Source organism: Canis lupus, chromosome 12 (genome assembly GCF_048164855.1).
Source record: "Canis lupus baileyi chromosome 12, mCanLup2.hap1, whole genome shotgun sequence".
Lineage (NCBI taxonomy): Eukaryota > Metazoa > Chordata > Mammalia > Carnivora > Canidae > Canis > Canis lupus.
In genome coordinates this window covers 7,645,426-7,659,009 of record NC_132849.1, presented here as the reverse complement: position 1 = coordinate 7,659,009, position 13,584 = coordinate 7,645,426, and the positions used below count along the sequence as shown (strand labels likewise).

General features: G+C 44.9%; 1 protein-coding gene across 29 annotated transcripts in view; it reads left to right on the top strand.

Annotated features, from left to right (window-relative positions):
* The window catches only part of PDE4DIP (phosphodiesterase 4D interacting protein), a 223,239-nt gene that overhangs the window by 189,687 nt on the left and 19,968 nt on the right, over positions 1–13,584 (top strand). For 22 of the 29 annotated variants that reach the window (XR_012004105.1, XR_012004104.1, XM_072769527.1 and 19 more), the window contains 8 exons: positions 544–736; positions 1,596–1,712; positions 2,317–2,824; positions 4,743–4,978; positions 6,042–6,093; positions 7,185–7,408; positions 8,056–8,208; positions 10,179–10,364. Coding sequence is in view for 27 of the 29 variants with exons in the window: in XM_072769527.1 (XP_072625628.1) it covers positions 544–736; positions 1,596–1,712; positions 2,317–2,824; positions 4,743–4,978; positions 6,042–6,093; positions 7,185–7,408; positions 8,056–8,208; positions 10,179–10,364 (1,669 nt within the window). In the remaining 2 variants the exon portion in view is untranslated. The remainder of the gene's footprint in view (positions 1–543; positions 737–1,595; positions 1,713–2,316; positions 2,825–4,742; positions 4,979–6,041; positions 6,094–7,184; positions 7,409–8,055; positions 8,209–10,178; positions 10,365–13,584) is intronic. The other 7 variants (XM_072769538.1, XM_072769553.1, XM_072769530.1 and 4 more) reach the window with 2 other exon arrangements.

The following is a 13,584-nucleotide window of genomic DNA, read 5'->3' as shown; positions in this document are numbered from 1 at the left end:
GGGAAAGATGACACAAACAGACCATTTCAATAGGATGCAGTCTAGGGATGCCTTGGGGTTAAGGTAGCCCAGACAGGTGGTATGTAATGACATCTCTCCTTATCACTGCCATTTTCATCACAGCTCCTCCCAGCTCTCTGTTCCTGAGCCACAGGAGGGGCTATTGGATCCTCATAAGGAGAGGGGCTTTGCTGAGTATTGAATAAATGCAGAATACAGAGGATTCTGAGGGGACAAGTTGGGGGGACAGGAGTGCAAGGAAAGATGATTAGAGGTTTCTACCCCTTCTCTTTTCAACCACTGAACCAACATTTACTGAGAGCTCCTCAGTGGACTCTACTGGTGCTATGTGCTATAGATAGAGATGAATAAAATATCATCCTAGCTCGGCAGGAGCTTGGTCTGGAAAGCAAGTGACTGCCAAATGTCATGAGTAGTGCTGTAACAAACCCTTGAATCGAGTCCACACGGTTCAGAAGGGGAAGTGGCCATGACTACACGGGGCTGTTACTGCCCTGGTCCCTGTGCTGGCTCTTTTTGCAGCTGGATAACCGGCCCCAGGCCCAAGACCCTGGGCCTCAGTCAGAATTTAGCCTTCCTGGATCCACCAAGCACCTGCGCTCCCAGCTGGCCCAATGCAGACAACGCTATCAGGATCTCCAGGAGAAGCTGCTGATATCGGAAGCCACAGTCTTTGCACAGGCCAACCAACTGGAGAAATACCGAGTCATGCTTAGTAAGTCTTAGAGTTCACCATCACCAACGTGTCAGTCTTCTCCTTGAGAAGCTACATGCTTTGCAGACTTGATTTTTCTTCCCCAGCCTCAAAACAACTATAATCCTGACCAGGGTCCTAGAACTGTGGAAATGGATATTTAATTACACCTGCAGAGAAGAATAAAGAACAAAATAAGTTTGCAGTGAGCATATAGTGAAGAAATGGGCTAACATCTAGGTTTGCTGATTTCTGGTATAGGCAGCAAAATGCCTTATGTCTTTCAACATAGTTTCTCTCCTCCTCTTGGCACCAAATAATATTCCTCAAAAATATATCATCATTGTTGGTTTAGAATCCAGGCTTTCTAATAGAACTTCCTGTGGTGATGGAAATACTTACAGAAGACATGAAATGTGGTTAGTTCAAATCAGGAATTTTATTTACTTTTAATTTAATATGAAGTAGTCACATGTGACTAGTTATCTTAATGAAAAGTAAGGATCTAGATGTTTTAGGACTTGGAATTAGTTCAGCTCCATTCACATATTTACTGAGCCTCTGTGGATAAAGCACTACTAGTTTCACTGGGGCTTCTGGGTTTGGTAATATATAATACCCAAGTTAAAGATGTCTGGTCCCCAGAAAGCCTCAGTTGTTGTAGGTCAGATCATCAGTGGCAAACATAGGCTCATCCTGGTGGAAGGAAGCCCTGCCTGGAGTGGGTGGTCTCCTCTCCCACTTGAGTCTGAAGAAGCATCTATCCCACTCTGGCTCTGACCCCCCTGCCCCCCTGAGGACTAGGGCATGTGCTACTGAGATCTTGGGGGTAGTGGGAAATTCAGATCCTCTGTAACGTCCTCTGTATCTTCCCGAGCAGGTGAATCCTTGGTGAAGCAGGACAGCAAGCAGGTGCAGGTGGACCTCCAGGATCTGGGCTATGAAACCTGTGGCCGAAGTGAGAATGAGGCTGAGCGGGAGGAGAGCACCAGTCCCGGTAAGAACACAAGGGCAGGGCTCACTTGGCCTCCCTGGAGTCAGCTTCACATCTGGGAGCTGTTGGCCAGTTCCACAGCTGATGAGGAGTAGGGCTGAGGGGATATTGTAGACTAATAGGGGAACCAGGACCAGAGAGTGACAAGAAGGTTGGCACAGAACTCTTGCCCAACATAAGGCTGAGTGTGAGTTGGAATGTCACCAATTAGTTTTCAGCATGCTGCTGTTAATTAAAAGAAGAAATAGATTATCATCTGAGACTTACTTTTTAATGAAAAGACCAGTTTTGGGGGGTATGCCAACTGTATGTTAAACTTTTTTTTTCATTATAGAAAGACTTTGACTGTAAGGGCATCCACCAAACCAAAATCGAGAAGAGAAGAAAAACACTCAGTGCAATAGAAGATGACTGTGCCTGACCTTCAGGGCTGTTGGGTGGATAAGAAATACCATATTTGAACACTAGTAAAGCAGTAAAGTTCAGGGCTGAATAAAGTACCACTTTAACGTTTGCTCTAATAGTTCTTATTCCCAGCACCAGAGCTGCCTCCAACTACAGCAGCATGTATAGCTTTATTCAGGAAGCTGTCTTTGTCTTTTCTCAGAGTGTGAGGAGCCTGACAGCCTCAGGGAAACAGTCCTGATGGTGGGGCACCTGGGCTCACTGCTGGCCAGCCCTCCAGGGAAGAAGCCCTTGGAAAGCCATCGGGGGAAGCAGGAGTTCCAGGCATATGGAAAGTCAGAAGACATCTCTGTCCTACATAAGGACATCAGAGATCTGAAGGCCCAGCTGCAGAATGCCAACAAGATCATTCAGAATCTTAAGAGCCGGGTCCGGTCCCTCTCAGTTACAAGTGATTATTCATCTAGTCTGGAGAGACCGAGAAAGCTGAAGGCCATTGGCACCCTCGAGGGATCCTCACCTCACAGTGTCACTGACGAGGATGAGGGGTGGCTGTCTGATGGCACTGGGGCTTTCTGCACCCCAGGGCTTCAGGCTAAAAAGGATCTGGAGAGTCTGATCCAGAGAGTGTCTCAGCTGGAGGCCCAGCTCCCGAAAACTGGAGTGGAAGGGAAGCTAGCAGAGGAGCTGAGATCAGCCTCATGGCCTGGGTAAGTAGGGTACTCTTTGAACCTCCATTTGATTGATGACATCTAAGTTTGTGTTTGAGGTAGGCTAGTCCAGGCAGGTAGAAGAGAGAATCCATCATGGTAATCAGAAGAGCACCTTTATAAATGCTAGGCCTAGATCCGAAGCAGGATCAGCAGGTCTCTGGATTTCCTCTCAGGGATCTACTAGTAAAGTGATAGGATATATATGTAGTAGTAAGACTGGAGCCAGACTGCTGGGTTTGAATCCTAGCCCTGGCACTTTCTAGCTGTACAGCTCACCTATTACATGAGGATAGTAAGAGAACCTATCTCAAAAGGTGATTATTAGATTTAAATGAATTAGTACAAGTACTTAATAATTACCTAACATATATTAAGTTCTCTCTACTACTTGCCATATCTATTATTGTTATTGAAACTTTGTGTTGAAAAACACTGGGTAAACTTCCATCTGGGTATCTTGTTATCTGGGTCCTTGTTATCTGCACTGAGTATCAAACCATCCAAAAGCTTAGAGGCCTCAAACAATAATTTATGTGGATTGACTGGGCTCAGCAGTGTGGCTTATGCTTGGGGGTCTCATAAGGCTGCCATCAGATGGTGGCTCAGGCTGGACATAGCTTCTTCATTCACATGTCTGGTGAGATGGTGCTCCTTGGCCTCTCTTTCTCCCCATAGCTTCTTGTCTTCTAGGGTTTTCTTCCCAGTGTAGACTGCTCATAGTATAGTGGTCTCAGGGTAGTTCCATGTCTACATGGCAGCTGGCTTCCAACAGATAGGAAGTAGAAGTTGCCAGGACAGTTAAGAGCTACTCCTGGACTTGGCACAGTGTCACTTCCATCCTTATCTTGGTCAAAGTGGTCACAGAGCTTGCCCAGATTTAAGGAGTGGAGAATAGCCTCTACCTGATGATGAAAGAAGGGGCAAAGACAAATCACAAAACTCTGTGTGGAATAGGAACTTGTGTAATGGCCATCTTTGCAAAATACAGTCTGCCCTAATATAGATGGTCTTTGAAATAGAAGGCAGGAAAGATCCTATCTAGGCTTAGTGATTTTTCTTTCAAGTTTATGTATTTATTTACTTTAAGTAATCTCTCTACCCAGCATGGGGCTTGAAGTCATGACCCCAAGATCAAGAGATGCGTGCTCTTCTGACTGAGTGAGCCAGGCATCCCAGGATTAAGTGATTCTAATCACTAAATTTATTTTTATTATTGAGTATCTACTCAATAAATACATTTAGTGTTTATTGAGTATCAACTGTGAATCTACTCTCTACTAGTTCTGCAAGGAATGTAAAATTTGGCACCATATTTACCTCCACAGGATAGGATTCACCTGGACATATGACTAACATATATAAAACAGTGTAAGAACAGTGGCACACTAGATTGATGTAGTCATGTGTCAGAGCAAGATTTATTCTTAAATACCTTCTTTGGTTTCTGTGCCAGAATATAGCCTGGGGAGCTCCTTAGAGATGGTCTCACACCCGGGATCGAATCCCACATCGGGCTCCCGGTGCATGGAGCCTGCTTCTCCCTCTGCCTGAGTCTCTGCCTCTCTCTCTCTGTGACTATCATAAATAAATAAATAAATAAAATTAAAAAAAAAAAAAGAGATGGTCTCACAGAAATCTCTCAGGGATGCCTGGGTGGCTCAGTGGTTGAACATCTGACTTTAGCTCAGGGTTTGATCCCAGGGTCCCAGGATTGAGTCCCACATCAGGCTCCCTGCATGGAGCCTGCTTCTCCCTCTGCCTATGTCTCTGCCCCTCTGTCTCTCTCTCTCTCTCTCTCTCATGAATAAATAAAATCTTTAAAAAAAGAAAAAAGAAAAGAAATCTCTACCAAAGGCCGATAATTTAACGTTCACTCATTTTCATTCTTACTTTTTCCTCTTGTCTCCTATATTAGGAAATATGATTCCCTAATTCAGGATCAGGCCCGAGAGCTGTCGTACCTACGCCAGAAGATACGAGAAGGGAGAGGTATCTGTTATCTTCTCACCCAGCATGCAAAAGATACAGTAAAATCTTTTGAGGACCTTCTTAGGAGCAATGACATTGACTACTACCTGGGCCAGAGCTTCCGTGAGCAACTTGCCCAGGGAAGCCAGCTGACAGAGAGACTCACCAGTAAACTCAGCACCAGTAAGTTGGCCACAGTGCTTTGGCACACTCTCAGCCACTCCCACAGCCTCAGGCCCAGGCGGCCACCACACCTACACCACAGCTGGTTAACCCAGGTCCTGCTTCCACTTCATTTCCTGGGACCATTACAGGATTAGGACTGACTAGGACACAGGGTTGGAGAGGTCATGATTGCGACAGCAGAAACCTGAGCACTCGTGGCAAGTGACCTTTAGGGAAGTAGGCTGTGTCCATCCAGTGCTAAGGGAGAGAAAGTGAGAAGAGATTAGAGGACCTCATCATAGTGCAAAAGAGCCTGACAGAATTGCAAGACCCAGGTGGTGGCCTGGATGCTTCCATTAACTTGCCTGGGGCAATGGCTTAGCCTTTCAGCATCTGTTTCTTTGTTTATTGCATGGTGTCATACGTGAATATAATTCCAATATGGATAAAGCACCTTCCCCTTTGGCCATGGTTTGGGCACTGAATGTCATGGTGCAAGGACTAGGAATATTGGCTATTATTGGTTATTATTAATGGAGCTCTTTGCCTAGAAAAAAATTCTTGAGAGTACCTGAGGGGGAGTACAGCACAATCGGTCTTGGGGGCCAGCCATCCCACATGCTGGTGCACAGGTTGGGACAGGGCTGTTTGTCATCTCCTCAGAGCAAGAGTGGGTTCTACATGAATGCTGTGATGCGACACAGAGCATACATCTAAGAGTCAGTCTGTGGCAGGTCTAGAAGCTGGAATGTTCCAGAGAGAGGCTGGGCAAGTGCCTTTTAAACTTCTTTGCATCAAAAAAATAAATAAATAAATAAATAAACTTCTTTGCATCAGTTTAGGGTAGAGGATGTCATGATGCTGATCACCAGGTCAGGAGAGGTGCCTTGTGAGCTCAGGAGAGCCTACAGGTCTCCCCTCTGAGGATACAATCTGCAGCCTCCCAGAGTAATTCTCCTACATGTCCTGGACATACACAGAGGGAGTCACCGTTCTGTACCCACATAGGCTCCTGCATTTATAATGTGGGAAGTGGGACCTGTTTAATTTCTTACCATTTCTTTCTGAATTTGGCTTACAGAGGATCATAAAAGTGAGAAAGATCAAGCTGGACTTGAACCACTGGCCCTCAGGTAATTTGAAATAGGGTCTGGTAAAGGAATCAGGAACAAGACTCAAGGGGTCCAGGGTGACTACAACTTCACAAATCGGGGTGGTGGGGGGTGGGGGCAGAATGCTGCTTATAATGAATTCATGAAACACCTTACTATTGTTTTTAGCCTAATTCTTTACTCTCTTTTGCTATAATTCTTTTGATTTCTATTTGCATATTTATTCTCCAGGCTTGGTAACCTAGAGTCGGTCTGATCCAAAAGTAAACTGACCAGGTTCCAGGGCTTCTAGGCACCCTCAGGTTATCCTCTGCTTTCCTCCTGTGTGTTTAAAGTTGAGGCTGTGCTGCTAAGTCAGCTTACCCCAAGCTGAATTGGCTGCTAGTTTAATAACTGCCCAATTTCCTTGGGGGAATAAAGAATCAAAGAACCACAGTACAATTCCTAAGGGGAAAGGCCTGGGTTTTGCAGATGCCTGGGAGGCTACAGTGTCTCAGGAGCCAGTTTTCAATGAGTCACTGTGTATAATTGTATAATGTGCAGTAAAATATGGGGCCAAAATCCACTGTAGCCACTAATTCAAGCCCCTTTGTCTCAGAAGTGTGCTTTAGACTATGTGGTGCTTCTTAAAATTCCAGTGGTGAAGAATAAAGTGGGGTTTTTTTGGTTAGTATTTCTGATCCATCACAGACATAGACAATCAACCAGATGATTCCACACACCCTGCTTTTGGTTGTCCATGATAATTTCAAACTGCTATATGTTTCTCACCACTTACCTTCAATTACTGTACTTATCTTCTTGGAGACTGGTAACCAAGAATTCTCGGACTCCAGCTCTGCTGGGGCCACACTTAGAACAGTAGTGTCTTAGAGAGTTAGCCCAATCTCCGCCAGTCCCCAGCACATCATGTGGCCAGTGCACTGACTAGCTACTGCTCCCCCTCCCTCTGTACCCCGCCTACTCTCCGCCCCTAATCAGTGATAGGTTATTTTGATCGTTCTTTGCAGGAATGGTTTCCTTGACTTCTGTGGCTTTTCCCATGTGCCTTAGTCAGGACTAGTTGACCTGGTGACCTTGGCTTCACCTGTTGTCCCACTTCACCCCACCAGGCTCAGCAGGGAGCTGCAGGAGAAGGAGAAAGTGATTGAAGTCCTGCAGGCCAAGCTAGATGCTCGGTCTCTCACACCCTCCAGCAGCCATGCATTGTCAGACTCCCACCGCTCTCCCAGCAGCTCGTCCTTCCTGTCTGATGAGCTGGAAGCCTGCTCTGACATGGATGTAGCCAGCGAGTACACACATTATGAAGAGAAGAAGGCTCCACCTGGTCACTCAGGTAGCCTCCACTTTGAGTGGTACCACTTTTCTCTAGGCTGAGGGGAAACTTCCATAACCAGGCCTTATAGATCCATCTTGGTGTGTATCAGGCTGAACATGGCTCTGGGACCAAGCACCAAGCACAAGCCCCTGTGGTTCAGGATCTTTGCTCTGCTGCTGACTCTGCAGGGTGTCACTGGGTCTCCAATGGATGTGCACGCTGGTAGACCCAAGGTGAACCACAGTGAGAAGAGTGAGAAGATCCTGGCCAACTTTTCTTCCCCACTGCCTCATGACCACAGACTACCTGACTGACTTCCTTCTTAAAATGGGACATCTTATCTCTCCTGCAATGATCTTGCTTGCTGCATTTCCTGAACAGTATCCCAAGTTATCTGTCAGGGGTCACAGATGCTGTCTGTCCCACCTGGTATTTTTAGAAGCACCATTTTCATGGTTTCCAGATCTGGGCCTATCACCTCTAAGGTGGCTTGCCCCACTCAAGAAGCTTTCTGAAAGCAAGGAAATGAACACTGTTCACAGTGCTTGTGCTTGATGCTTTTCCAGAAAGCAAGACTCTGCCTTGGTACCCCTGGTTAAATATAAGGCCAGATTCTAGTTCTTTGTCAACCACCAAACATTTTCTTTCATTCATGGGTTTTGTAGATTCCATCCATCATTTGAGTCATTCTGCTGTACTGTCTTCTAAACCATCAGCAACCAGTGTACCTCGGGGGGTTAAGGCCGAACCCAGCAGCAACCCCATCAGCTTGCCAGCTCCCCAGAACCCCCCCCAAGAGGCCAGCCAGGCCCATCCAGGTATGCGACAGCTGACATGGCGGGAGGTTTTTCTCTTCTCCCTCAGCAGCCCGTTTGACTTTTCTTCAGGGATGAATGTCTCCACTGTCAGGAGAGAGTGCAATAAATTATATGCATTAAATCCTAGATGAAATCAAGAGATCATCATAGTTCACCAACTGTGTCTGAGTTTTCTTTGTTTTAAATATTTTAGGAAAATCAGAAATCTATAATAGACTTTGATCTGCATAATAATTTTGACCAGTAATTGGAGAATCATTTTAAAGAAAATATTTTCATTTCTTTTCTCTCATTTTACCCTGGGGAGCAAAGAGGCAAAATATTTCTCCTAGGATTACAGTAGCCAAAGAACAACACAACAAAAGCCACTGCTGCTCACCTGTAAGCATTACCCATTTTATCTGTACTGTAAGCCTCTGTAGCAGCTCAGGATGTTTCAGTGACCTCAGAAAAGATCCTGTTCCTATTATATGATCATTCATGGATTTACCAACAGGTTGGCAGCCCTCGATATGTATGTAGTGAGTATCCTGGAACCAGTTGGGGTAGTTTTTATTTATCTGCCCCAGCCTAGTTGCTGGGGGGTGTGCGGTTCAATCACAGCCCCATACCAATTATGGCAGGAAAAAGGCAAACCTTGTCCTCACCTCCTACCTCCTGCCACAATTGGCTGTCTGCCTTCAGTGTGGTAAGGTGCCCCCAGAGAGCACAGTGCTTTCCTTCTGCTGCCCCCAGCTCTCCTGAGAACAAGTCACTGAAATCTTAAAGAGGGGATGTGTCTGACTCTTTCAGAGCCTGAGCTCAAAGTTTCTGGGCTAGAGTAGGCAGCAGCTGGCCCAGGGAAGTCATGGGAAAAAGCTATATGCCTAGCACTTAGACATATGTATAAATGTTGTGGGATCAAACAGAGCAGAAGGCCGCGGGTTTTAAAATCAGAATGCCTCCCTTCAGGGGATGCCCAGGGATGCCTGGCCTGTGTCTTGGCAACGTGGGTGTCTTTGCAGTGCTACTCTGATAGTGTGTCAGCATCCTGGGGCAAGGGATGTGATTTAAAATGTAAGCACTGTCTTCCACGGGAGGCATTCTCCACAGGTCAGTCTTGGTTTCGGCTCCCTCCATGGGCTACCTGCTACAAAACTGTTTTTAGGAAAAAGGAGACAGATTCAAACATCAGAACATCCCAGGGTCCCTAAAGACCTGTCTTTAGATGGGCTACATCATGGTCATCTGTGAAGATTTTTTAAAATGCACATTTCCAAGCCCTCCTCCCAAAGTTTATGATTACATAGATCATGGCCTGAAGAATCTGCACATATTAAGAATTTTTCCTAAGTGATTTGAACATCCAGACAGGCATGCAAGCTATTGTGTTTGAGTCATTTCACCAAGACCTTTATTTTTCATTTGGTGAATGAATACACTGATTTGAGATTCTGAGGTTTGTTTCCATGAGACTTGAATTACATGCATGAGGAATGTATATTTTCCCACAGTCCTGGCCTGCTCCTGCCTTCCTCAGGGTGAGCCCTCATGCTCTCAGAGGAGTTCTAGGTACAGGGAGTCCTGTCACAGGGGCAAGGACTGATACACACCCAGGGATGTTTGAGAGCACTGAGGCATAACCATCCTGACCAATCTGTTCCTGGGATGGCTGGGATGAGATCTCATAGCTGCCCAGGTGACAGTTATGCAACTTTGCCTTCTATAACCAATTGTTTCCAAGATGAGCCTAGAATATGTATGCCAGATATCCCTGGCAAGGGAGAAGGCAGAGAGGCCAGCTAAGCCAGCCTCTTGGGTAGCAATGCTTGTCCTTTGCCATGTCAGCCAGCACCATGCTGAATGATAGCCACCACCAAAGGAGGCATCTGGACAAGAAATAATTTCATCTTCTCCATCTTTTCCCCGTTCCTTTCTCCCACTTCCTTTCTAATGACATGTCTCCTTTCTTCCCAACTTTGTGTTTCTAGGCCTTCATTTTCCCTCCATATCCACACTGGTTAGCCTTCCCCAGGCACCACTGCCCTCAGCTCCACCCAGCTTCCTGCCTTTCAGCTCCACTGGCCCTCCCCTCCTTGGCTGCTGTGAGACACCTATGGTCTCCTTGGCAGAGGCTCAGCAGGAGCTGCAGATGCTGCAGAAACAATTGGGAGAAAGTGAGCACTTCCTGCTGTGTTTGTGTGCTTGGGCATGGCAGCCCTACCCTGTGTGGCTCTGCATGGCTTTGGCTTGATGGCAGAGTTTTTAAAAACAACATAGGGTGTACACAATACTAGTGGATGATTGACAGATGGCTCTGCTTGCTTTTTTTTGGAAATATATTTACTGTTATCTTTCTGATGTGTGTGTCACATCAATTCATCAGGCCCTAGACCTGGTCCTCTCCCACTGCTGACAGTGTGGGGTACCACCAAGTATAGTGAAGCCCTGACACCTTGGTGACATGTTTATTGGCAGGGCATGGAAAAAGCTTTTGTACCTTGCCTGAGAGGCAAAGATGGCCACTTTCAGGGGAATCCTTTCCATGCCTATTATATTCTCCTGCTATGAAAAATGCTTTTTAATCAAGTTCAGATCCTGACATCATTAGGTTGAGGGCAAAAAGGGTAGTAGTGAGGGATTCAGAAGAAGTGGCAAAGCCCCTCTTGCTGTTGTACAAGGTTCATTTCTACCCCTGGACAGGTGACATCTGGGTGGCTAGAACCAGAAGCACAGGCTGTGATATCTGACTGTAAATTCTGCCCTCTGACTCCCAGAGATAATTGAGCTTATCAGTTATAGACTATGTGCAGTCATCTTTTTGGAAAGGCTTTGATATATGTATGGGCTGGATGCCTCATCATAAAAATTTTGTGGGTGATCAACTATAGCTTAAAAAAAAATAAGAAAAACCGTCACGTGAAGAATTTACTCCTAATAATGCTTTTAAAAATCTAGAAATAAGTTTGATGTTACCTTAAAATCACATTCTGTGACTTTAAAAAAGAGTCACATGATCCAGAGATTGATGCTAAGGGTCACCATGCACAGTGTCCAATGACCTAGAACCACAGCCAAGAATTTATATACCTGAAGCCCCAGTTGTCATTTACCCCAGTTTATTTGTTTTGTCATCTCTGAAAAATGAATACGCTGTCTAGCCTACTCTGTTCCAGTTTGATTCCCAAAACCAATTAAATAAGACCATTTTTAGAAGAGTTTTACATCTTCCTTTTTGCAGGCAGTGAAGTCTTAAAGACTGCCTCCTAAAAACAAAAATAAATAAAATAAAATAAAATAATAAAATAAAATAAAATAAAATAAAATAAAATAAAATAAAATAAAATAAAAGACTGCCTCCTGCTTATCACAGCTTTACACAGATGAGGCAATCTAGGCTTACCCAGCAACAGGAACCTGGTCTTACCTGAGCCTCACACCACTTGAGTGATAGGTGGAGCCAGAGCAGGGAACTAAGGCTTGGGAAAGTAGAGCTACTTGTTTAAGGTTACTAGTAAGTGGGAGAGATGGGCTTGAATCAGGTCTTCTGCTTCCAGTTTCCTGTTTTCCATTTTACCTTTTCTGTCTAGGATGGTTTTGTTACCATCCTGCTCAGAGCATATGGCTGAGCTAAGCTCAACAAATTCTAGAAGCCCCTTTGAACAATCTTCTCTCTTTCTCTTTAGAGATCAGTAGAAGATTTTGATGTCTATGACCTAAAACTTGTTCCTTTAGTGGTTCTGGAATCAATTGATGGATAACAAATTTCTCCTGTATCAAAATGGCAAGAGTGTCCTCTAGCTTATTTTTCTTTTCCTTTACCTTTCCATATCTGTCAGTTTGTCCAAAAGGAAAGATAGAAGCTAACATTTGTGCAAAATGGTCTGTGGATATTTGTTAAAGTCCTGTCTAATCTAAGCCATTGAACAGAGTTTGGATGGTCCCAGCTTTGGTGAGCAAGATTATAGCCCTGTCTTGTCCATTCTGAAGCAAAGCCCTCTCTGAGGGACTACCAGTGTTCCTTGTTTGCTTTGAACAGGCTTCCACATGGAAAGTGGTGCATGGCGGTTTCTCAGGTCACCTTGGGGCAGAAATCTCCTTGTGCTAGAGTTTGTCTGGTGTCTTTGCATGGTTTAGGGCATGTGCTCTGTATTGTGTGGCTAGGGCAAACTGGAACATGAAAATACTGATCACTGTTACTGATAGACTTGGAACTTTCTAAGACCTTGGTTAAAAAGTAAGCTGTTGACAATCCCTGATTTTCCCCCCTTTGCCTTATGTTGAGCTAGGGTGGAAGGGAGTGTGAAAGAGGTAGGAAATCGTCGTATCTTTACTGAATCCTAAATTTAGATGCTGAAGGGCACCTGGGTGGCTCAGTCAGTTAAGCATTTTATCCTTGATCTCAGCTCAGGTCTTTATTTTAGGGTTGTGAGTTAAAGCCCTGCATTGGGCGTAGAGCCTACTTAAAAAAAAAAAAAATTAGATGTTAACATTTTTCATCCCCCTTTTTAATTCCCAGGGATGCTAATAAACACCTAGTATTTTCCAAATTGGGGAAGGAGAGACCCCTGGCAGTACTTCTCAAACTTTGCTGTCTATTAAAATCACCTGGGATGATTTTAAAACATCCAGTACCCAAGTTGTACCCTCACACCAGTTAAGGCAAAATCTCTGGGAGGTCCAGGCATCAGTATTTATTTGTTTACATTTTCCAAGGTGACTCTAATATGCAGCCAAATTTGAGAACCAGTTATAAATGGAGATAAAAATTGACAAGTGCCAGTTGCATTATCCCTTCAGAGGAGTTTGGCTTGGTTGGCGGGGATGATGACCTCTTCCTCTTTGCTTAGGTTGAGCTACCTGTTTACTCTGCTGCCCATACTGATAACCCCTGAAAGAAAGCATCTTCTGAATATGAATATCCTAAACTAAGCCCTGTCCACCTGTCTCTTCTGCAGGCTGGACTTCTTTTTACATAGAAGCAAAGATGATTTGGCTCAGATGAAGGCCCATGATTTCCTAAGATCTACGGAAGCATCAGCCTATGTTAAATGAAAGGTCCTACATCCCTCCATGGATGCTAGCATTAAGCACATCTGTGAATAGGAATGTGCTGTATCCCCTGACTTTGGGAATGAGTTTTCCTTCTGAAACTTTCCTGGACTCTATCATGAGGAATTATAATAGAAGCCAGGAACGGAGCTACTGGACTTTTCCTTTGTGTACACTGGTGACTTTCAGATACTTTATCCATCCTCTACCTCTTGATGTCTCATGCAAGAAAATACATAGGGTGAAAGTTATGGCCTCTAGGTTATGCTCTTCATCTAACTGGTATTCTGGAATGGACTGGGATCTCCGCCATTGCACGTGTCCTCATTGCTGTCCATTCTCAAC